We start from the raw sequence: 23,739 nt of genomic DNA on the forward strand, positions 1-23,739 counted from the left end.
AGAATAGGACAATGTTACATCCTGGAAAAAAGAGGAAGCAATATAAAAAGAGAAAAACTGTGGTCATCACTATTCAGAGATTATTATATATTCTAACTGCACACAACTGTTTGGCTGTCATTTTCAACAATGGTCATTTTGTTTTGTTTTTCACATGGTTTGAATTCCCCTGACTGTAGTAGATACGAAACCTATTCCCTGGAAGGAACACATGGTTAATATGTACTCACTGCCATTTATAGAGCTCTGACTGTCAGCCAGATTCTGTAAAGTTCTTTACATATGACCTAATTTAATGTGCAGAGTAAACTTATGAGTAGGTATTAAAAGACTTGGTTTGGGGGGAGGGTATAGTTTAAGTGTTAGAGCACATGCTTAGCATGTGTGAGGTCCTGCGTTCAATCCCCAGTACCTCCTCTAAAAATAAATAAATAAGTAAACCTAATTACCTCCTCCTACAACAACAAAAACAACCAAAACAACCAAAAATATCTGGTTTAAAGATGTTCAATAACTTGTTTAAGGTTATACAACTAATGAGTGGTACAGGACAAAGTGAAATTTGAATTCAGTTCTGACATAAAACCTTAATTAGGCTCATGACCACTCTGCCATACAGAAAGTAATCTGTCCTCCACCTTTATTCAAGGAAGAATTGTTTTTGAAGGCCTTCAAAGTAGGGAAAATTTAACACTGGTATGGCCCCTCCAAGAAGAAACCGGTAGGTGTTCCATCTAGATCACTTTTTAAATTGGATGTACTTCCATCAGTCTGAAATGGATAGAGTTGGCTCTGTCTGGTAAAAGGATGATGCAGCAGACCCTATAGACACTTTTCTCACACATTTTTAGGACAACCTTCAAACCCTAATTATTAACTAAATGGAAAAGTACAAACAGGAAAATGGAAATCAACCATTTCTTTGAGAGCTAATATAAAAACACATTATTATGTCCAAGGACATAATTCCCAAGGATAATTTCCCCAAATTCTCTTTTAAGTTTGCACTTTGAACATATAATGTAACTTCTGTGGGCTTTGGTTTCCTCATTTAAAAAAAAAATGAGAATAAAAATGCTTTTCTTTCCCATCACTGGGTCAGCTGTGTTTGAGATGAATTCTGGCCAAGAAATAGCAACCACTGATGGTGAAGGTGAGGAGGATAAGGAGCTTCTGCCAGAGATGCTCAATAAAGATGGCCCAGAGTTTTTGAAATGGAAGAGATGGAGAGCAGGGCACAGGGCTCCCATCCTCCCATCTAATAAGGAGAGTTCGTATGAAGAGTGTGAGAGCTGCCGAGCATGCAGAGCCTGAATCTCACATCCCTTATATCCTTATATCCTCACATCAGCCCCACAAGGGAAGTGATACTACGTCTACTTTACAGATAAAGCAGCTGCACTTCAGAGAGGTTTAGTAACATGGGAGAGCACAAGTTAATAAGTGGCAGAGCACATCTGTATTCAGACTGATTTCAAAAATCATATTTTTCCCCACTGCATGTGTTGCCTCTAGAAAAGAAACATAAGAAAAAAACAGGATGGGTGTTTGAGATTTGCAGATACTAACTACTCTATATAAAATAGATAAACAACAAGTTTTTCTGTACTGCAGAGGGAACTATTTTCAATGTCTTGTGGTAACCTATAATGAGAAAGAATATGACAATGAATTTATGTATGTATATGTATGACTGAAACATTATGTTTTACGCCAGAAATTGGCACAACAATGAAAACTGACTATACTTCAATAAAAAAATGAAATTTAAAAAATTACACATCTAAAAATAAAGAAAAAATAGGGCAAGGAGGTAAAATAACACAATCAGATGCTTTGGCTCATATACATTCCTCTAGAAGGGGTTTAGGAGAAAGGAAAGAAGTGCAGAGAGATGAGAGACACCAGAGTATAGTGAGAAGAAGGATAAGAATGTATGTTGCAGAAAGCTCTGATGTGAGAATCCATTTCTTAAGGGGAGAAAGAAGCTGCCCCAAAAGATACTGTGTTGGGGCCCCCACATTAATTCAGGGAGGATGAACCCAAGGCCAATTCACAATGTCTAATATCACATCTGTAGAAGAGTCAAAGTTAACCTTGGTGTTTTGAGCTAAGGTGTCTTGGTGGTTGCGTGGTCAATAACAGGGATAGAGACTGAACAAAGAGGATCAAGTCTTATGGGAAGAATATGGGTTTAAGTATATTAAAATGCTCTCTCTGAGGTATGTCCATGGAAGGATACCCAGTGGAAGCACCTATAACAAGCATGTGGAGTCCCAGGCTCAAGATTACAAAGGTCACCCTCCCTGGACCTGTAGACAGCTCAGGCTCAGAGGGAGGACATGAGACTGAGATACATATAGGTGATGGTTGAAGCTATTGCAGTGGTTTCAGAGGCAATAAAAGAGAAGAAAAAAATGGGAGACAGATAAGAAATGGATAAAGGCTTGAGCAGGAGAGTCAAAGGTCAAGTAAACCAATAATTAGAAATAGTGTTTGTTAGAAAGGTGAGCAGCAATACACATATCAAATAAGCTGTTACATAGGCTGGGCTCTGCTAAGTAAGAGTAGGTAAAATTGAGAAGCCAGGCTGGGCTGCATGTACTGTTGAGTCTTTGATTGCAAGACAAGGCCTTTATTTGCTAGCAAAAAAAAAAAAAAAAAAAGCATAATACAGTTTTAATCTAACCAAAACAGCAGTAGATGTGATATAAGTCATAGATTGGAGCAGAATAACATTATACTGAGTTATGTCAAGCAAATACAAAAGAAGAGGCTATCTGATTTGTATATATGTAAGCTCTCCTGCTCAAAGGAAGGAAAACATAAAAAGTATTTCTAAAGTTGCACATTATTGTGCAATATATTGTATATATGTAGGTACATGCAATATAATGTATATGTGCAGTCAAACTGTAATAATTCTACCTAATAAAACTGGAAAAGAAAAAAAAGAGTTGCACATTAATGCATGTAACAAAGTCATTATGAGGGATGGAGGATGAAAGGCATGATAATTATTTATTTTAAAAGAAATCTCTTCAAGATACTAAGTGAGATAGTTTCTGCAATGCCAAGAGTTTAAGAATCCTGTATGCCAATGTGCCTTGCAACCTCATCCTGTAACCTAAATATTGTAGGTGGCATTTGGACCCAGGCATGGAAATCCCATAGTAAATGTGAAATCATTAAATCAGAGATTGTATGGAAAGTGTCTGGTCGGTATGTAACAGAGCAGAAATGCCTGCTCCTATTTTCCACAGTGAATGCCAGGCAAGAAACATTACAACGAAGCAAATTGTCTCTTATTTTTGTGTCTGTTAAAGACTCACTCTTAAGATGATACAAATGACATAAGAGGAAGGGGAACATAAAGATGAAGGGTCAAAAGAAGTGAGCTGAGCCTGGCTTTGACTTAGCTACTGCTGAAAGCTAAACTGCACTCTGATAAATTATATATATTAACCCATTTAATCTGTACAACAATTCTCTATTGTGATCCCCAATTTATAGTGGGAAACAGAGGCATTAGAAAGAATAAGTAACCTGTCTCAGGCTGGGCAGCTGGTTTGCAGCAGAGATTTCCATGTAGGCAACCTGGCCCTAAAGTTAGTTTGTAACTGCTATGCAATACCATTTCTCAGTACATGAACTCACTGTGCCGCTAGAGGAACATGTCAGGGATACGTGCAAGAAGCTGAAGCAAATGAACAAAATGAAATACAAGCGATACAAATGATAGCAGGTTGAACCATATGAAATTGCCATTAGCATAGGTCTGAATCAGCAGCATGCTGGCAATTTCACATGGCTCACTTAGAAAAGGGGGACATGAGAGTATTAAAAAATGCACATTGATCCTGCTGCAGAATGCCAGACACTAGACACTGAGGAGCCAAAGCTGAATAAGATGGTCCCTGCCAACAACATGCCCTGGCTAAGTACGGGGAGATGAATATGTAAACTTGAATTAAGACAGAATGGGATGCTCACCCTAATATAAGAATGTGAGTAAACTTACATCCTCAACCTTGACTGAGCAATAGAATCATCTATGGACTATTTCATAATTGAGCTCTCCCATCCAAGACAGTCCTGATCAATCTTCTGAGGTGGGTTTTTGAAAAAATGATAGGTATAACCTCTAAAAATAAACAAATTGAAGTGATAGCAGGGACTTCAAAGGCCACAACAGTGAACTAGTAAATTTCCCAGGATGTTTGTGCCCATGAAATAGAAGCTGGTGGATTGCAACATATTCTGACTGTTGTAAGGTCCCCAGTCCCACTGAGAAATTGAGGAAAGCTAAGTATGCCTTTTGCAGAAAAATCCCCACGTACACATGAAGTAGGGGTCCACAGAGCCAGGAACAAACAGTTAAGAATTCTTGGATTAGAGAATGTTGTTGAAAAGAATAAATAAATTTAACATGGGAAATATAAGAATAGGGAAAATGGTGGTTAAAAAATAATAATAAACTGCTGATTAATGCTGCCATAAGATTTTAGAACAGGGAGCATACAGCATCTTCTCCCTCAAAGAGGTGGAGGAGAGAATTGATGGTAACATCTGATACATGCACAGCACAGTATGTACAGTGAGGTGGATAAAGTTATGGCAAAGATAGAGCAGGGAAGTTGTGCTGACAGGGCATCTATCAACTTTTATCAGAGAAAAGTACACATAGGAGATGATTCTGGTAGGAGACTCTGGGATTCTAGAGCTGCTGAGGCCTATAAATGTTCATGCCAAGTACCAGGGGAAAAATAAGCCAAGGAGAGCAGGGAGAGAGAGGAAGAGGAAAAATAAACATTTAATATGTCATGCCTTTAAAAAAAGAATGAGATCATCTTCTAAAATTTTTGAATACTTAAATATTGCTTTAGTTAAAATTATTATCTAATGAGAAAACATCTTGTAAGAATAAAAAAAAGTACATATGCTATAGGACTATGATTCCAACTCACACATTTAAAAATCATATTTAGCCAGTGTTTTTAGTGAGCCATGTCATATTTGTCCCTAAATATTTCCTCTTCTGTTGTAAAACCTTTGCTACGTCCATGAGCACCTCTGCTCACCCTAAGAGCAGAGCCAGTCTTTACTGTAGCTGTGTTTCTAAGGTTCTTAAGAAGCTCATGTTGGGTTTTTTTGTTTTTATTTTTTTAATCAATTAATTAATTTTTAAATTGAAGTATAGTCAGTTAAAATGTGTCAGTTTCTGGTGTACAACACAATGTCCATATATGTATATATATGCATGACTGAGACATTAACAGCCCACATTGTGGACATCTTTGAGTTTTATTTTTAGTCCTTTATTTCCTGTCTTTTGCTTCCCCAACCCCCCTTAGAGAGAGTTATTTCATTTCAGGACTGTCCAAAGCCACCAGGAGCCGCTCTCTCCCCTCTGCCATCCCTTCCTACAACATTCCTTTCTTTACTCTCTCCTGATACTATAGGAACAGCCATTGTATTGACCTTATTAATCATGTGTGAACAAGATTAGCACCATGGGTACAGTTCTCAAATACAGCAACACATAAAGTACTAATGACATTCTGCTGTGTGATCACAACGCAAAAGCAATAATAAGAGGGATTTAAGTGCTAGCTTTGTAAGCAAGGATACTGAATGCTTTATACAGCTTGCATCTATATTTATATAATTATATGCATAATTTAACTGTATTTTACACGAGTGTAACTGGCTGTTATGTCTATTTATAGTTGCACCTTATCATTCTATACACTTAAAGGTGTGGGGTGTACCAGTTGAAATTTCATTTCCACATACCTCTGTGGGAGTCTGTTGAGCCTTTTTTTCAGATTTTGGCAAATCTTTGCTTCCTCTTCTTTTCAAGGATAGCTGAAACAAAGCGTGAATAGAGAAATAAAAATTTAATTAAATTTTATGATTTTTAAGTGTCCTGATCTCCTATGATAAAACCAAGCCAATGAAAAGTGTTGGTTTAATAATCATAATGGAGGAAAAAACCCAAACCAGATGGATTTAGATATATTTTACTTTGGGTGGGGATATACATCACAGTAGAAGAGTAACCGGCAATTAATTATCTAGTTGATTTGAGAAATACAGGAAACCTACTGTAAAAATGCAGAAAACCAACTTGGAGAAAATTTAGATTGATAACTCAATATTCTATATATTTCAAATGAAAGCAAATTCTTGTTAGCTTCATCATTAAAAAAAAGAATTCACATCATTAAAGGAAAACAAAGGAATAAGGTATTATTTCCAGTTGGAGTTAGGTTATTATAAGCTTATAAAGACAAACTTCCAGTGGATTTATGTAGAAGTTGAAGAATTTCATTCTTTCCTTACCACACATCCATGTAAACAAGTATGATTCATAGACACACAGACACACACGTGTCACACAGTTGGCAATGGTGGGGGTTATAGTGAAAAGAAGGTGGCACGCTTCAGCTAAAGGAGCAGGCTGAGTGAGAATTAGGAATGTGGGCTTTTTAAAAATAAGCTGGAGATCTGGATTGTTATGTAAAATCTCCAACATTTTATTGATTGGCCCTAATTGAAATTCAAACCAACAACACTTGATAGGTCAAAGAATACACATCTAACGCCAAATCCCTCATGGACCAGCAGTATTCCATCTCCAGTGCTCAATTCCATTTCTCAGCATCAATAAAATAAAGGTCCCTCTGTATGAATAATAATCCATACGTATGAATATCTATCATGTACCAAATACTGAGCTGGATACACAAAGATCAATTAAATAATGTACCTACCATTAGTCAGCTCACAATTTAACACGGGAGACAGGGATGCAAAGAATTACAGTACAAGTTGGTAAACGCCATGCTTTAGGTTCTGTAAAGCAGGGGCTTCATCTTAATGTGGTATCACCACCATGAGGATAGTAGTTGCCACATGGCTGATGTTGAAAAAAAAATATTTGCTGAATGACTAAGAAATATAAGGTTCTGAGGTCAGAGAGGAGGTTGGGAGTACAGACTGACAGGAAAAGCTGACAACATTTCTCAAAAGAGGAGGCTTCATGAATTTGCCAGGAACTGCAAATTAAATTCCTCACATGTTAATTTCTAACCCATATCTTGTGTTAAATGCAGGCATATGTTCAGGCTGCAACTACTCTCATTCAGTATAAAATGGAAACTACAGAACCAAATGAATAGTCTGTGTGGTTATTTATTTCTAGTTCACAGAAAGATGTTCTTCATGTTACTTGTATAATTTTCTTAGAAATAGAAGGTGTGGGGACTGATTCACCACAACCAGAAGTGATGTAAGAACCAAGCAGCAAAAACAGTGTCAAAAAAACCAAGACTATAGTGAGCTGAACTAGGGAATCCTGGAACATTCTGTGTAGGGGCTATCTACAAAGAAGCACCTAAATTCATTTTATTAAATATTTATGAAATGCTTTTACTTTGAATGTATTCTACCATATGTTTACTTAGTGCTTACTAATGCACTTCAAAAGGTACAATAATAAAACCAACATAGTCCTTGCTTATTTTCAAGTTCCTGATTTACTTGACAAATGGTCTGTTTGGTCTGCCATTTAATACAGTGTGATGAAAGAGATGATAATGCAGAAACAATATTAACTGGCATTGATTAAGTATTAATTCACGTCAAACACTTCACATACATTGTCTCAACTAATTCTTAAAACACCCCTCTTAGCCTTACTTGCAGATAGTAAGACTAAAGCTTAGAGATGTTAAATTATTTAAAGCAGTGGTTCTCAAAGTAGGATCCCCAGAGCAACACCATTAGTGTCACTTGGTAACTTGTCATAAATGCGAATTCTCAGGACCCACCCCAGAATTACTGAGTCAGAAACTCTGGAGGTGGGGCCCAGTGAGCTATGATTTAATTAGCTCTCCAGGTAATTCTGATGCACGGTGAAGTCTGAGAAGCACTGCTCTCAGTAGGTAAGTAGCAAAACCAGGTCTTGACCTAAGTCTTTCTGATTTTTATTATTTACTAGATTGCAAAGAAGAAAGACTTCATTCAATCTGGGGCTGGAGATGGTATGGGAAGCTAGTAATGATTTCCAGAACGAAGTAACATCTTATCTTGAATCTGGTAGAGGAGGAGTAATGCAGTGGAAGATGGAGAGGAGAGGGAAGGGAAGAACAAAGCATTCCATATAGAAAGACCATTTCTGGGACATAAAGAAATTTGGGATGGCTGTAACAAAATGTTAGGAGAGAGTGACATGGAATTTGCCACCACACCTTGAAGGACATTGAACAAAATTTAATTTTTATCTCACCAAGGTCAAATGATTGTTCTAAGGTCAATTAGGAGTATTAAAATGTTTAATTATTAAATTAAATTATTAGATAAATAAATAAAATGATCAATTTATTAAATTATTAAACAAATAAAATTATTAAATTAAAATATTTTAATTAGATAATTAAATAATTTATTACAGTGTCCATAATCAGACTGTCACAGAAGAAATACAAGGCACAAGGGTGGTAGTCCAAATGACCAGGAGGGAAGGAGATGGCCTGCAAGGGAAATGAGGGAACATACACTCTCATTCTGAGAACATTTTGGAAGGTCTTTGCTTTTCATTCATTCATAGATATTTGTTGGTTTCTGGCACATATACAGTACTTCATGGTTATACAGATCTGACTGAGAACTGTTTTCCTCTCCCCTCAAAGAGTTAACTGTTTATGATGGTAAAAAGAATGCAGACAATTAGCTAAAACAGTATATAGAATTAACTTCATTTATTAATAAAGAACAAATCGAAGACCGAGAGAGCAAAGAAACAGCCATGATTCCAGATCTGGGGAAAGCAGAGAAAATCACTCAGGAGGGCTAATCTTTGAAGGATGCACAATATTTCAGCAGAAAGAAAACCAAGTAAACAGCAGGAGCAAAGACGGAGGAATAAGCGTGCCTTAGCGATTCACTGGCTTCTGAAAGAAGTAATGGAGGTAGAGACACTATAGCGATGAGATTGAAGAAGACGCTTCAAGGACTGAGGTCAGCTTGTGGAGCTGAGAAATGCAGACTTTATCCAGTGGGTAATGTTAAAATGAGCCCTCTAAATTAACATAGGAGAAAATAGGCCATCCTTTCCTAAGAGACATTTTCTATTTCACTTTTATTTAAATATCACTCAAGTGGGGTGTCAAGCCCAAATAAAGCTCTGAGCAAAGGTTTCCCTTGAATAAAAATATATTGCCTTTAAGGCACCTCTAGGACTACACATACCTTTAGGTATCATATAAATTTTCAATAAATACTTAATCATCTTTTCATATTCCAGTAAGTTTTTATTAACTTTCTGACTCCAATGAAACAAAGATGAGAAATTCATTTGGGTAGACAAAGCTGGAGAAATAAGGAAAGCTCAAATAGTCGTATCTTTCCCATGAGGATAAAATTTCATCACCTCTACCTCCCCTTCCAATCATCCTGCCCCACCTTCAAGTACTAAATCCAGGAACCTCTATAAAGGGACCAGTTTGGGAGGCCAGGACTAAATCTCACATTTTCATCTTTGTTCTTAAAGTAGGCACTTCAGATGGTTCTGTTGATAAATATGCTGAAGACATGTCTTGTCCACATCTTAATTCTTTGCATTTCTATCCTCAACTAGTCCAAAAGAGGCTGCTGTTCTTTTCATCCATATGAAAGCCATGAATTAGAGTTTTGCCAAAAATTATGCTTGCACAGCAATTATATAAATTGGATTTGTGCTCTAAAATATTTTGAGACTAACTTTCTTCCTTAATTAAAATTTGCTCCACTTCTGAATATCTTGCATCTTTATGTCTTCAGAAATTAAATAACAGAGAGGAATTTGTAAAACATGCTATTTTATATATATTATTTGTATACAAATCTCCTATGTGTTTTATAAGATTAAAGGGAGATCCATTTGTATGATGATTAAATCAAGAGGGAAACTACAACTGTATTAATACAGGATTTACTGAGCACTAAATGTGTACCAGGTAATTCTTTTTTTAATTGACTTATAGTCGGTTTACAATGTTGTGTTAGTTTCTGGTATACAGCATAGTGATTCAGTTATAGATATACACACACACACACATACACACACACACACATATATACATACACGCACACACATATATATACATACAAACACACACACATATATATATACATACACACACACATATATATGTGTGTGTATATATATTTTTTTCATTATAGGCTACTACAAGGTATTGAATATAGTTCCCTGTGTGCCATGGACTTCTCTGAGCACTTAATTTGTACTCACTCATTCAATCTTTTCACATCCTTAGGAGTTTGCCACCATTCCCTGATGCACACAAAGGATAAACCACTCAGCTAGTAAGTGTTAGAACCAGAATTAAGTTACCCAGCTTCACAGCTCTTGCTCTGAACAACATCCCCCGGTTACTCCAAAGGAAGCAACGTACAAGGTTATATTATTTCTGAGCATATCCTTCCTATGCTGTTATACCACAGCTGCATGGGTTTGGGGCACTAGTTTACATGTATTGCACATGAGCAATGTATTTTTCTATTTTCAACACAAGAGTTAGCAAACATGACATACACACTCATTGGTTCTCACAGTTATCCTGTAAATACTTGGGACTTCAGGGCAACATTGAAACTGAGGCATGAGGATGTCTGACTGAAGGTTGAAGGAAAACTGAAAGAAGCAGGAACTGTGGCTGTGCTATGGTCTGAATGATCGTATCTGCCCCAAATTTGTATGCTGAAATCCTTATGCTCTAACAACTTTGAGCCAGCACCAAATTGACATAGCTGGGATCACATTCTTTGTTATTTTAAATTTTGTTTTTTTAATAAAAGAATCCAATGCATTTTCCTTTTCTTGATTCCTTCTTCCTTTTTTTTTGTGCTGATGTACACTGACTATAGAGTCGTATAAATTCTTTATAGCTAAGGAATATTAATGCATGACGCTTGTAGAGCGTGCTATCAAACCAGAGAGAAAATATCTGAACCTTTGCTTCTGTGGGAATTGGGACTATCTCCTCAGAACCATGGCTTTGAATGGCTCTAGAGTCACATAGGGTCTTTCCTTTTTAAAAGTCACTATTTGGTACCAATCATTACTTTAGATCTATTTCTTCTGCTCTTTTCCAAACATATTGCTTGTTACTAGTGCTTAAATGTTCTTAAATTGGAACTCACTTTCCATGATTAATACAGTGAAATTTAGGTAGGCCCCAAAATTGAAAAGCAAAATATTGCACTTAACTCCAGAAAATCCAAAAGGTCTGAAGGAGTATGGGATAGCAGAAGGACAAAAAAATGAAGGCTTCTCTTGTTAATGGGATGTGGTTGCTATAGAACTAGAGGAAACAAAATTGGGAGGAAACAGGAGATAATACTGTCATACTTGGGGCTTATGAAATCTTTGTGAAAAACATCCCTTTTAAAAGCTAGATTTGGACCCAGTAATTCCTGCCTTTCATTGTGTGCTTTATACCTATGGTCAAAACGTCTCCTGGATCTTTAGGGAGAATTGGTCTCTGCATTCTTTAAGCTACTCTAGTATATTTGGGGGTTCAAGGCTCCTGGTGAGAGTTTCTAATACAAGAATCTCTACAATCATTGTAGAAATCTTCTTTTGGAGCAAGATACAGGTTTGTAGGAGGTCTTCCAAATTATCAATAATAAACTGATCCCAACGCAAGACCACTTTGCTTTAAGAAAGCAAAGGCAATGTGAAAATAGTGATTCTCTGATATTTATATCATATATTATGCTTGGATAAGTATCTTGAAAAGGCCTCAGAAAGTCCTGCAGGAGCAAAAAGATACAGGACTGGAAGCTTTCTCAGTTGAGACTATTTTTTTAAACTTGACAGCCCAGTTAATGACTTTTGAAATAATAACCATTTAAAAATTAGATACTTGATAAAGCACTCCCTTACACCATACACAAAAATAAACTCAAAATGGATCAAAGACTTAAACATAAGACAAGATACAATAAACCTCCTAGAAGAAAATATAAGCAAAACATTATCTGACATACATCTCAGAAATGTTCTTCTAGGGCAGTCTACCCAAGCAATAGAAATAAAAGCAAGAATAAACAAATGGGACTTAATTAAACTTACAAGCTTCTGCACAGCAAAGGAAACCATAAGTAGAACAAAACGACAATCTACAGAGTGGGAGAAAATTTTTGCAAATGAAACCGACAGAGACTTGATCTCCAGAATATATAAGCAGCTCATACAACTTATCATCAAAAAAACAAACAACTCAATCAGAAAATGGGCATAAGATCTGAATAGAAATTTCTCCAAAGAAGACATACAGATGACAAACAGGCCATGAAAAGATGCTCAATATTGCTAATTATCAGAGAAATGCAAATCAAAACCACAATAAGGTATCACCTCACACCAGTCAGAATGGCCGTCATTCAAAAGTCCACAAATGACAAATGCTGGAGAGACTGTGGAGAAAAGGGAACCTTCCTACACTGCTGGTGGGAATGCAGTTTGGTGCAGCCACTGTGGAAAACAGTGTGGAGATTCCTCAAAAAAACTAAAAATAGACTTACCATATGATCAGCCAATCTCACTCCTGGGCATATATCCAGAAGGAACCCTACTTCAAAAAGACACCTGCACCCCAATGTTCAAAGCAGCACTATTTACAATAGCCAAGACATGGAAACAGCCTAAATGTCCATCAACAGATGACTGGATAAAGAAGATGTGGTATATTTATACAATGGAATACTATTCAGCCATAAAAATGACAATGTAACACCATTTGCAGCAACATGGATGTTCCTGGAGAATGTCATTCCAAGTGAAGTAAGCCAGAGAGAGAAAGAAAAATACCATACGAGATCGCTTATATGTGGAATCTAAAAAAAAAAACCAAAACATAAATACAAAACAGAAACAGACTCATAGACATAGAATACAAACTTGTGGTTGCCAAGGGGGTGGCAGGGTGGGAAGGGGCAGACTGTGATTTTAAAATGTAGAATAGATAAACAAGATTATACTATATAGCACAGGGAAATATATACAAGATCTTGTCATAGCTCACAGCGAAAAAAATGTGGCAATGAATATATGTATGTTCATGTATGGCTGAAAAATTGTGCTCTAAACTGGAATTTGACACAACATTGTAAAATGACTATAACTCAATAAAAAATGTTAAAAAAATAAAAAATTTAAAAATTTTTTAAAATAAATTTAAAAAAATTAGATACTCGATCTACAATAAATGTATGCTTGCTAAGCTACGAATGTCATCAGCAAATGCAGATGTATAGTCCCTTCTCATTTGCTCTAGTTAATGAATTGAGTTCTAAGCACCATTGCATTTAGCAATTAAAATACATTTAGAAAATTATGGCTGGGCAGTGAAAGTTCCTTATGGCTTTTCTCTAAAATGAGTCAAATGGAAAAAAAAAAAAAAAACCATGGCCAGCATTTATAAGTTAAAATGATATGTCCAGTCTTTTTTATATTGGATCTCGACCAACTTCTATCTAATTAAGGCAGTGATATTAACATCATTTTTGTATCAGCTTTAGAATCTTGTAAGAAATATGCTTGAAGCACCATTACAAGATGACAGGAAGTGAAGGGGTGGGTATTACATAGGTGCTTTAACATTATTCTTTACACAATCACACATTAAAGATATTTTGTGATAAAATTTTAAAGGTCATAGTATTCAGCATTTCCTGAAACGCACTTCAAGGGAGTAGAAGCAAGTTTCTGGGGCAATTTCTAGTCTAGGTGGAAAAGTACCACAATGGTACTCTAACCATACACCATTAACCTAACCTCTATCCATATACCAATTCATAATTTGAAATCTACTTACTGATAATAGAACAAGTGCTCACTGAAATAAATTATAATCTGATTTTACTTTATATTAAGGGGTATCTTCATATCCTTTGAAAGTGTATTGTGATCAAGTTAGCTCATTTCAAAGTTATTTGGGAATAAATAATCACTAATTTATGAAATTTCAATTTGAACAAAAACAAGTACCATATTCTCAGCTGAGTCAATTTACTTAGTCACTTGATGTAAGGCTAAAGAAGGCACACACATCTTCAGACATGAGAGCAACTTAACTGCTACACATACAGTAGTGCCTTAATAAATAATAAGTACTTGGGGGACACATGCATGAACAGAGAGCATGAGATGCCACTGGAATAGGAAGAAAATATTCCATATATCAAGGAAGTTATGGAAAGAAAATATTCCATATATCAAGGAAGTTATGGAAAGTAAACACAGACGAACCAGATTCATTTCCTATGGTATTATTTACCCTGTTCACATCATTATTCAAATTAAAAGAATTCAGGGGTAATATAACTTGAAGCTAGCACTTTTTTTCTTATACTTAAAGGCAAAGATTAAAATGTACATGCAGTAAGACTGGAAACTAAGATTAATAGTAAGTATTGCCAGAATCTGGGGAAATTTTCCTTCAATAGCATCAGTGGAATTCAACAAAGAAATAATGTATCTTGTACGTAGCTTTACTGTCTGAAATAGAAGAATTGGAGATGCAAACCAATCAAGATTAGACAACCCTGTTTCTTAAAGGGTTAAACACAAATTCCCCATATGACTCAGCAATTCCACTCATATATACCCAAGAGAAATGAAAACCTATACTCATACAGGGACTTGCACAAGAATATCCTTAGCATTATTCACAATAACTCAAACAGGAACAATCCAAATGTCCATCTACAGATGAATGGATACATAGAATGTGGTGTCCATGTAACAGAATAGTATTCAGCAACAAAAATATGAACTATTGATAAGTGAAATGACACAGATGAGCCTCAAAAACATTATGTTAAGTGAAGGAAGCCAGGAAAATAGACTATACATTGTATGATTCAATTTATATGAAATGTCTAGAAAAGGCAAGTCAGTAGACAGAGGAAGTATATTGGCAGCTGGAGATGAAGAATAAATGGGCATAAGGGATCTTACTGAGGTGATGCAGATGTTCTAACACCAACTTACTGTCATAATTGCACAACTTGGATTAATTAACTGTGTTAATTGATATGTAAAACATGCCTCAATAAAGTTATCAAAAAAAAAAAAAAACTAGGCAGCCAACATATCTACATCCTTACTTTCTCCCACGCGTAAATATTGCACAAGCCCTTTTTGTCTTATCACATATCTGGAGAACTGGCCTGGTCTATTTGCAGTCAGCAGCTGTCTTGTTAAAACTGCAATACAAGGAGGAACCAGGCAGGGAAGGAGCTAGACAATTAACTGTGCAATGAATCAAGAGACATATTCTTTTCTTATCCGGGGCTTCATGGGTAGAAGTACAGACAGAACAGCCTTGGAAGTACCCATGTTGGCGTTTACTGTTTTTCATATACTAAAGGCAGGCAAAGAACAAGTACAAGCGGCTTCAAATTTTTCTGAGATTCAAGTTTTCCTCATAGTCAGTGTGCCTGAGTGTTGCAATAGTAGACTCTCCTGTATTCTTCCAGAATAGGCCAGAAAGATGAACGTCTACTAGCATCAGAAATTGGGCTGGAGTCGTACATATCAAATTGCACCACAGCTTTGGATCTGAGAGTGGGCAGTGAGGGGGACTAAGAAAGTAGTTATACAGTATCTGACCAAGATTGAATTCAGAAAGAAAGTCTGACATTCAATGATAACATTTTCTAAAAAGAAATAGAAATTAGAAAAAGAGATGAAGGTGTATCAGACAAAGTCATTTCAATAGGGAAAAGATAGTCTTTTCCACAAATGGTGCTGGGGCAACTGGAACTCCATATGCAAAAAGATGAATTTAGACACCTAACTCACACCACACACAAATGTTAACTCAAAACTGGTCGTAGACCCGAATGTAATTTCTGAAACTAGGAAACTCTGAAGAAAAAAACAGTAGGACAGTTTTCCTGTACATTAAGTAAAGATGTTTCAGATGTGAAACCAAAAGTACAAGTGATAAAGGAAAAACAAACCAGATTTCATCTAAATTTAAAAGTTTTGCACTTCAAAAGACACCATCTGATAAAAGACTTGTATCCAGAATATACAAAGAACTTAAATTTGAACTCAAGAATATGCAGATTAATAATCCAATTCAGAATAAAAAGTTGAATAGACATTGCACAAAAGAAGATAACATGAAAAGAAAATAAGCACATGAAAAAAGGTTCCACATCACTAGGGAAGCACACATTTAAACCACAATGGTATACTGCTTAATACTTAATAGAATAGTTATAATGAAAAAAATAGTAAGTATTGGTGAGGATGTTGATAAATTGGGACCCTCCACCACTGCCAGTGAGAATGTAAAGTGATGTAAACCCTTTGAAAAGAAGTTTGGCAGTTTCATTAAAAAGTTAAACATAAATGCATCATATGACTCATAAATTCTTAGATATCTATCCAAAGAAATCAGAACATAGGCCCACACAAAAACTTACATGTGAAGGTTCAAAGCAACATTATTCATAAAAACAGAAAAAAATCCTATGTCCATCAACTGATGAATGGACAAATAAAATGTGGTTTATATATACATATGTGTGTGTGTGTGTGTGTGTGTATATACACATAAAATTGAGTATTATTTGGAAATAAAAAGGAGTGAAGTGTTGATACACACTACAACAAGGATCAACCTCAAAATCATTAGGCTAAGTGAAAGAAGCCAGATGCAAAAGGCTGCATATTGTATGAAATATTTAGACAGTACAAAGCTATAGATCAGAAAAACTTGTTTGGGAGTAGGACTGATAACAGGGAGTAACTGCCAGTGGGCACTCAGAATCTTCCTGAGGTGACAGAAATGTTCTAAAATTTTATTACGGAGATGGTTGCACAACTCTGTACATTTACTAAAAAACATTACACTGTACACTGAAAACAAATGAATTTATGTTATGTAAATTATGCCTCAATAAAGTTTCTAAAAATGTGTTGGGTCAATTTTTTCAGAGTATTCTTCGAATATATATATGCATGACTGGGACACTGTGCTAGTACACCAGAGATTGACACATTGTAATTTGACTGTACTTCAGTTAAAAAAAAAAGTATTCAGCTAAAGAGAAAATAAAAAACAAAAATTATATGTCTGAATATTACTTTGAAATAATTTTCAGAGCTACAGAAAGCAGCTTTAGAAAATATTAAGTTTTTAATAAGACAATGACTATGACCTCTATGAACTAAAAATAGAAAGTCATAGAGGAGATTAAACTCTGAAGAATAGGGAGCCTTTGGGAATAAGAAAACTCACAAAGGACAATAAAATTCAATTTAAAAATTAAATTTTGCACTGGAGTATTTAAAGAAGACGACTGACATGGCAGAAAATAAAGAAAAAAATAGAGTGTATGTGATTATCAAGCCTATACTACAATTTCCTTGGAGATAATAAATAAATGTTAATTTTCACAGTAAAGGGTCTATGCATTATGGATGTATTAGAAACAAAGACCACCACCTAGATATGCCCTGGTAATGTTTTTGAACTGGTTATTCCCTTTTGTTCTCCGGATTCATTCTTTCCCCTTCTCTGTCCTGTTTTGTACCTCCGGAAGCTGAGCTCAGCAGGCAGTTGCTTTCTGTTTGGGTTTGTACAAAAGAAGGCCCTGGCAGAAATGCTGAGGGATGGAGGGTAGGAGCAGAGAGAGTTCAGAGTATTTCTCTTTGCTCCTTCACTTTTCCACCACATTTTAGTAGGAGCTAAGACCCTCCAGAAGACAGCTCCCACTGGGTGGACCCTGTCCACAGTTCCAGCTCTCACTGGCCCCTTTAACACTATTTCCTCAGCAATGTCCTCATCTCTAGAGGTGATGATGGTTTCCAAGTGTTGCTAGCCTTCTCTGAATGCCTCACCAGACCCAATTAAGAATATATCCCCTTAATCCTACCCACACCACTGTGAGTAATCCGATTCATTTGACCCATCTAGGGTGAATTTTATTTCCTACTGAGGGACACTAATTGATACAAAAAGGCTAAAGAAAAATATCCATAAACATGCAGAGGGCAAGTAATTTGATGTAGAAAGGAATCAAAGTCAGACCGGTATCACACTCTCCCCTGAAAAACAAAGGCCAGAAGCTAGTGGAACAAAATACATAATGTGAGAGAAAAAACTTTTGACTAAAAATTCGATTCTACCACTCCTGTGTGAAGTCAACCAAATGCTACTTTTAAAAGTGCAAGAGCTTAGAAAATATAACATCCACAGACGTTTCTTGAAAAAAAGAGCATTATCTAATCAACGAAAGATTATTCAAAATTGAGTTCTCAGAAATCTAAAAGTTATGGTTTAAAATCATTGACAATAAGTATTGAAATTGAATATACAGAATTGCTTATATGACTATGTAATTATATATGAAGCAAAGATGCTCTTTTAATTGAAAGTATATACTATAACAATGAATAATTTAATAGTAACGAACTTAGTCTATAACCCCATATTAAATTAACAAATACAGACAGTAATCCAAGGGATTGTACTAACTAAAAGAATTAATTTTGTGTTTCATTCTTGATTTTGGTAATTGGGAAAACTGAGAATTGTGCATGTATTACCAAAAAAAAAAAAACTTTGAAGTTTTATCTCAAAGTAGAATTAGAAATATCTTAAATAAAGAAGTTATCATCTGAATCATTGTAGAATAATTATTCTAATTTAAATCTATTCATACCTCTATATAAATGAATCCAATAATTGTATTTTATCCTTGAAGGACAATACTTTCCACGTAACAGATTATCCTAACTATAAACAGATAGCTACCATTTCATAAAACTCTATGAAAACCCTTTCTTCCATGTGCAAGAAGGCAGTGAATATAACCACATACCAACATATTAGTCGCTCATTATGCACTTGAATGCAATAATCAATTGGGCTGTCTAATTATTTCTACTATTATTCAAGGTTCTTGGCCAATTCAAGAATGCCTACTTTGTGAAGGAAAGAAAAAATAATGCAGTTAATTTTATTTACCACTATGATTAGTTGGCTAGACAAATTGGAAATAACTAAGCTAGCTGGAAGATGAATATAGGCCACTTTGAATTTTTAATTTTAAGCACTTCTGAGTTGAATCATGCTGAATATTAATGACCCCATTAAGTGAAATATATAAGTATAAAATGGAAAATGTCAGGAAAGAAGCTAAATGTCATCTTCAAATGTCATTTACCATCTGGATAAAGATCAGTTTAACTGACCCTGAAATATAAAAATGGAATTGGAACAGACATCAAACAAGTGATTGTGTTCCCATTAAAATGCAATGAAGTCTAAAATATTTGAGATAGGACTGAATTTTCAATTTGGAATATACTTTCTAATATACAGTGAAATCACATGTTATATTTACTCAAATGTAACACAAGTACTGGAAAACAAAGGAACCGAGTAAATTCTAATTTTAGGAGCTAAAGCTGGGCTCCTCTGACAGCAATCATATCTTCTGAAACACTTGTCTTGCCTGCACATTTATTAATAGTTTTTGTATGCATAATAGTCTTTGTGTGTGAGTTCAACAGAAATGATTCTTAAACTCAGAGAGCATAGAATTTAGCTATGGAGTCAATAAAAGCTACAGAACAATCTATAGAGTCTTGTGCTTGGACACAATAGGCTTCTTCTCCCTGCTAAAATGTTTCTCTCTAAAAAGAATATTTATAGAGCAGCAAAAGTAGAGGAGAAACACTAATCCAGACAAATTACCACTGTCATCCCTGCTGATGGATGCAGGGAAGACAGTGCAGCCTCTCTGTCAGCAGACCGCCCCCCTACACCTTTGCAAATGTGAGCTAATGGATGTGAGCAGCATGGACTAAGGACATCATAGAAGAGGGAACAGGACAGGTGGAAGAAGTTGGAATGACTTTATAGTGAAGTTAGATGTAAAGGGGAGCTTCAGAGAGTACTAGACACTCATGGGAAAAGAGAAAGCAAAAGTGTTTCAAAGGCCCATATAAAGAATTGGAGTCCTAGATCGATCTAAAATTTTAATCTCATGGAGGGGAAGGTATAGCTCAAGTGGTAGAGCACATGCTTAGCATGCTTGAGGTCCTGGGTTCAATCCCCAGTACATCCTCTTAAAAAAAATAAATAAATACAACCTAATTACCTCCCTCTGCCAATTAAAAGTTTTAAAAAATAAAATAAAATAAAATTTTAATCTCATGGACTTAAAAATTCTTTTTAGGAGTTAAATTTTATCAGTTAACCTAGAGTTATGTAATAATAGTAATAATATATTATTACATAATATATTATTATTATACACTATTCTTAATACAGTAATAATAATATATTGTTATGCTAACAAAAAACCCTGATGTCTGTATCAGCTCTTACAGTTTTCCAAACACATTCACATATATTAATATCTCCTGTTAGCCTTGTGAATAGACTGGATTGGAAAAGTATTTATTTTCCTTTAAGAGGTGATTAAATAGAGTCAGGTATTAACTGACCTATCTGAAATAATACAGGTATTAAGTCTGTAAAAAGAAGAGATAAGATCAACAGATGGGAAAACATTTTTCCAGCTTTATGTTCTTAAGGTTGTTTTTTTTTTCCTGCAAAGATTCCTTTTTTGGTGTGATAAAATAGATTTTTCCTAAAGGTACTTTGGAAGTATTCTCCCAATGCCTGCCCAGAGCATTCCTCAAATGTGTGCTAGAGGTGCAGAACTTGGAGATTCTAGAAGGACTGAGGTCCCTACAGAGGGCAGGTCACCTGTGGGTCAGGAAGATGGAAGTGGCTGTGGAAGGGGCAGCCTGAGTCTCGGGGGCGAGGCCGACCTGGCCAGTGGAGACACTGGGCTTGGAGGCAGATGGACTGGAGTGGACCAGGTCTGCTTTCTGAGCCTTGAGTGTTCATCTCTAAAATGAAACTATTAACAATATACTGATACCTACAGTATCTTGTACAGTGACTGTCCTATAATTAGCACTCAACACTATTGAGCAACTGCAGCCCTGGGGTCATTTTCCACATCTCCCCAGCCAAATTCAATGAATTGACTATTCCAGACATTGAAACTTGAAAGCAAATTTAGATAGTATTTAGGAGTGGCAGGATCTGAAGTCTCTCATTTTCTAAATCTGAAGTTCCCATTTTCTCACCAAAGAACACAGAGGTTAAACTGCTGGGCTGACTCCCAGGGTGTCAGTGCTGTCCTCTTATTTTCGAGCTCATGTCCTCATTCTCCCGCCCAAGAAGCCTAGGAGACCCTGTTTCAGGGAAGACTTACTGCTTCTGAGAAGCAGCTAGGGTTTGAGAGATGCAAAGAAGAGGCCTGGCAATTTCCAGCAAAGCCTCAAGAGACCTTTAGTTCTGGAAGTGGGGTAAGGTTGGAGTCACTCGTCTGCTTCCTCCCCATCTTGTCTGCACTGCCCTCCGGACCATGGAAGGAGCCCTGGTTCCAGTCAGGCTGCTTGTTCTCTCTGCAAAACAAGGCCTGAAACACCTCTCCTAATTTCCACTCATCCTCTCACTCAAAATTGTTTGTCAATTTTTGGTCCACAATTTCTGGCTGCTGTGGACACCATGATGAATGAGACAGACTTACTCCTTACTCTCAGGGAGTTTACACTCTAGTGCAGTAAAAAGATATAGATAAATTAAATATGAAATAGCCATTGTTATACTATGATGGAATATGGTCTAACTGGCTACTTGCCAGGCACTGAACTGGATGCTGAAGATGCGACAGTGGTCAAAGTAGGTGTGGGCCTTGTCCTCATAGAGGTCACCACACTGGGATAAATGAACAACAAAGAATTCAGGACAGTGATGCAAATGTGCGGTTACTGTCGAAGTACAACATTTATAAGGCTGTCTTTTTAATTTGAGGTCATGGATTACTCTCATGGTGACATTAACTGGTATTCCCTTTATACACACTATATACCTATTCAATAAATGTTTGTTTAAAAATGTTTCCTAAACTAATGTCTGATCAAAGTTTTTGGGTTTTAGCCTCGAGGAAAAGGCTGAGACAGCAGAGCCGTCCTCAGGCAGCCAAGGGTGGCCATGGTAGAGGGGAGGGGTAGAGCGTAGTGTTGATAATTACTGCTCCAAAGCCTAAAGGCACCCAGGGACTAGTTAGGTGACAGCCACACCCCTGCGTAAGGAAGGGACTAGGTTGTTTAATGGGGTCTGTTCTACATGAGGTTTTTGTCTGTCACACACACACACAAAAGCCAAGTGACCTCAGAGAGATTCTTATTATGCTCTTGGAAACATAAAGAATTTTCATCTTCAAAAAAATCAGAGAAGTCTCGTACTATTTAAAAAATATAGATAAACAACAAGTTCATACTGCATATCACAGGGAACTATATTCAATATCTTATAGTAACCTATAATGAAGATGGAAAAGACTATGGGAAGGAAAATAGGTATGTATGTGTGTCTGAAACATGATGCTGTACACCAGAAATTGACACATTATAAACTGACTATACTTCAGCTAAAAAACAAATAAATAACTCTGAAATAAAAATAAAATTAAAAAATAACAGCAAAAGATAAATGTTTGGAAGTTTAACCAATGACCACTGCTTATTAACTCATGTGCCACACACCCTAGGGTGAGAACCTGCAGCCTTCTGGGGGCAGATTTCACTCCAGAGAATTATATGGTTAAAGACCTCAGCTCAGAGACTTCTTGTGCAATTTAGAATGTCTCAGTACCACCATTCAATACTCTGGTATATTTCTTATTGGAAAAGATGGTGAATTCTTTGGTTATGATGGTGTCTCAGTGGCCTCTTGGGGTGGAGAACTAAGGCTACATACAAAGTGGGGCTCAGATTATTCGGAAAGTTTCACTTGTCCTCAGGGTTTTCGCACATCAGGTGTTCAGTTCTGATTTCTACCCTAAGCCAGGCCCTAAACGCTGAAGAGTAGCAACAGCCAGAGAGAACCTTGTGGGTCTCAGTCTCTGTGGTTAAAAACTTTTTAGTGGACCATTCAGTGAGTGCAAACTGAGTTTAATGCAACATTTTGACATCTGTATCTTTGTGTCCTCCATGGTATTCATACAGCCATACTACAACAGGTAGTAAAATTACTGTTCAAGAAATGTCTGTTGGCTGACTAAATGAAAAAAATAATTACAGCAATAAAATAATAGTAGTGAAATGGGTTGGCATCCTGACCATGAACAGACTTTCAAGGAGCACATAAGTGGATAACTGACAAAGCAGAAAATAACATTTTTATAGAGACCTTTGAAAGCATTCAGTTTAATTTCTGCATTTAAATTAAAAAAAAACTGAGGCCTACAAATTTCAAATTATTTGCTCAACATTACAGGGAATGAAAGGTGAGGCCTCAAAGCCAGTTTCTCGACTCCATGACGTATGTGCTGTTTAATAAACCATACACAACTAATGACAAAATGTCCTAATTTTATTTTCTGAAAAATTTAAATTCCTAGTTTACTGATTATATAGAAAAGAACTGACAATTACTACAAAGGCTCATCCACCCGTTGGTTGCCCTCCATCATCATATAAAGGCTGTTTATGATTGTCCACATTCTGCTGTGCTATAACTGATTTTCTTAATGGTTGCTCTGGCGACCTCATGTGAAACCTGGTATTGCCTCCATATCTGGTCATAGTTCATTGAGAATTTCTTTCAATATTTCTCTGCC

General features: G+C 36.1%; 1 protein-coding gene across 1 annotated transcript in view; it reads right to left on the reverse strand.

Moving 5' to 3' along the window:
* MTCL3 (MTCL family member 3) overlaps positions 1–23,739 on the reverse strand; it is a 36,299-nt gene that overhangs the window by 2,891 nt on the left and 9,669 nt on the right. Inside the window, exon 4 of the mRNA XM_072965844.1 lies at positions 5,797–5,868. Coding sequence (XP_072821945.1) covers positions 5,797–5,868 — 72 coding nt within the window. The remainder of the gene's footprint in view (positions 1–5,796; positions 5,869–23,739) is intronic.

This window comes from Vicugna pacos, chromosome 8 (genome assembly GCF_048564905.1).
Source record: "Vicugna pacos chromosome 8, VicPac4, whole genome shotgun sequence".
In the NCBI taxonomy this organism is placed as follows: domain Eukaryota; kingdom Metazoa; phylum Chordata; class Mammalia; order Artiodactyla; family Camelidae; genus Vicugna; species Vicugna pacos.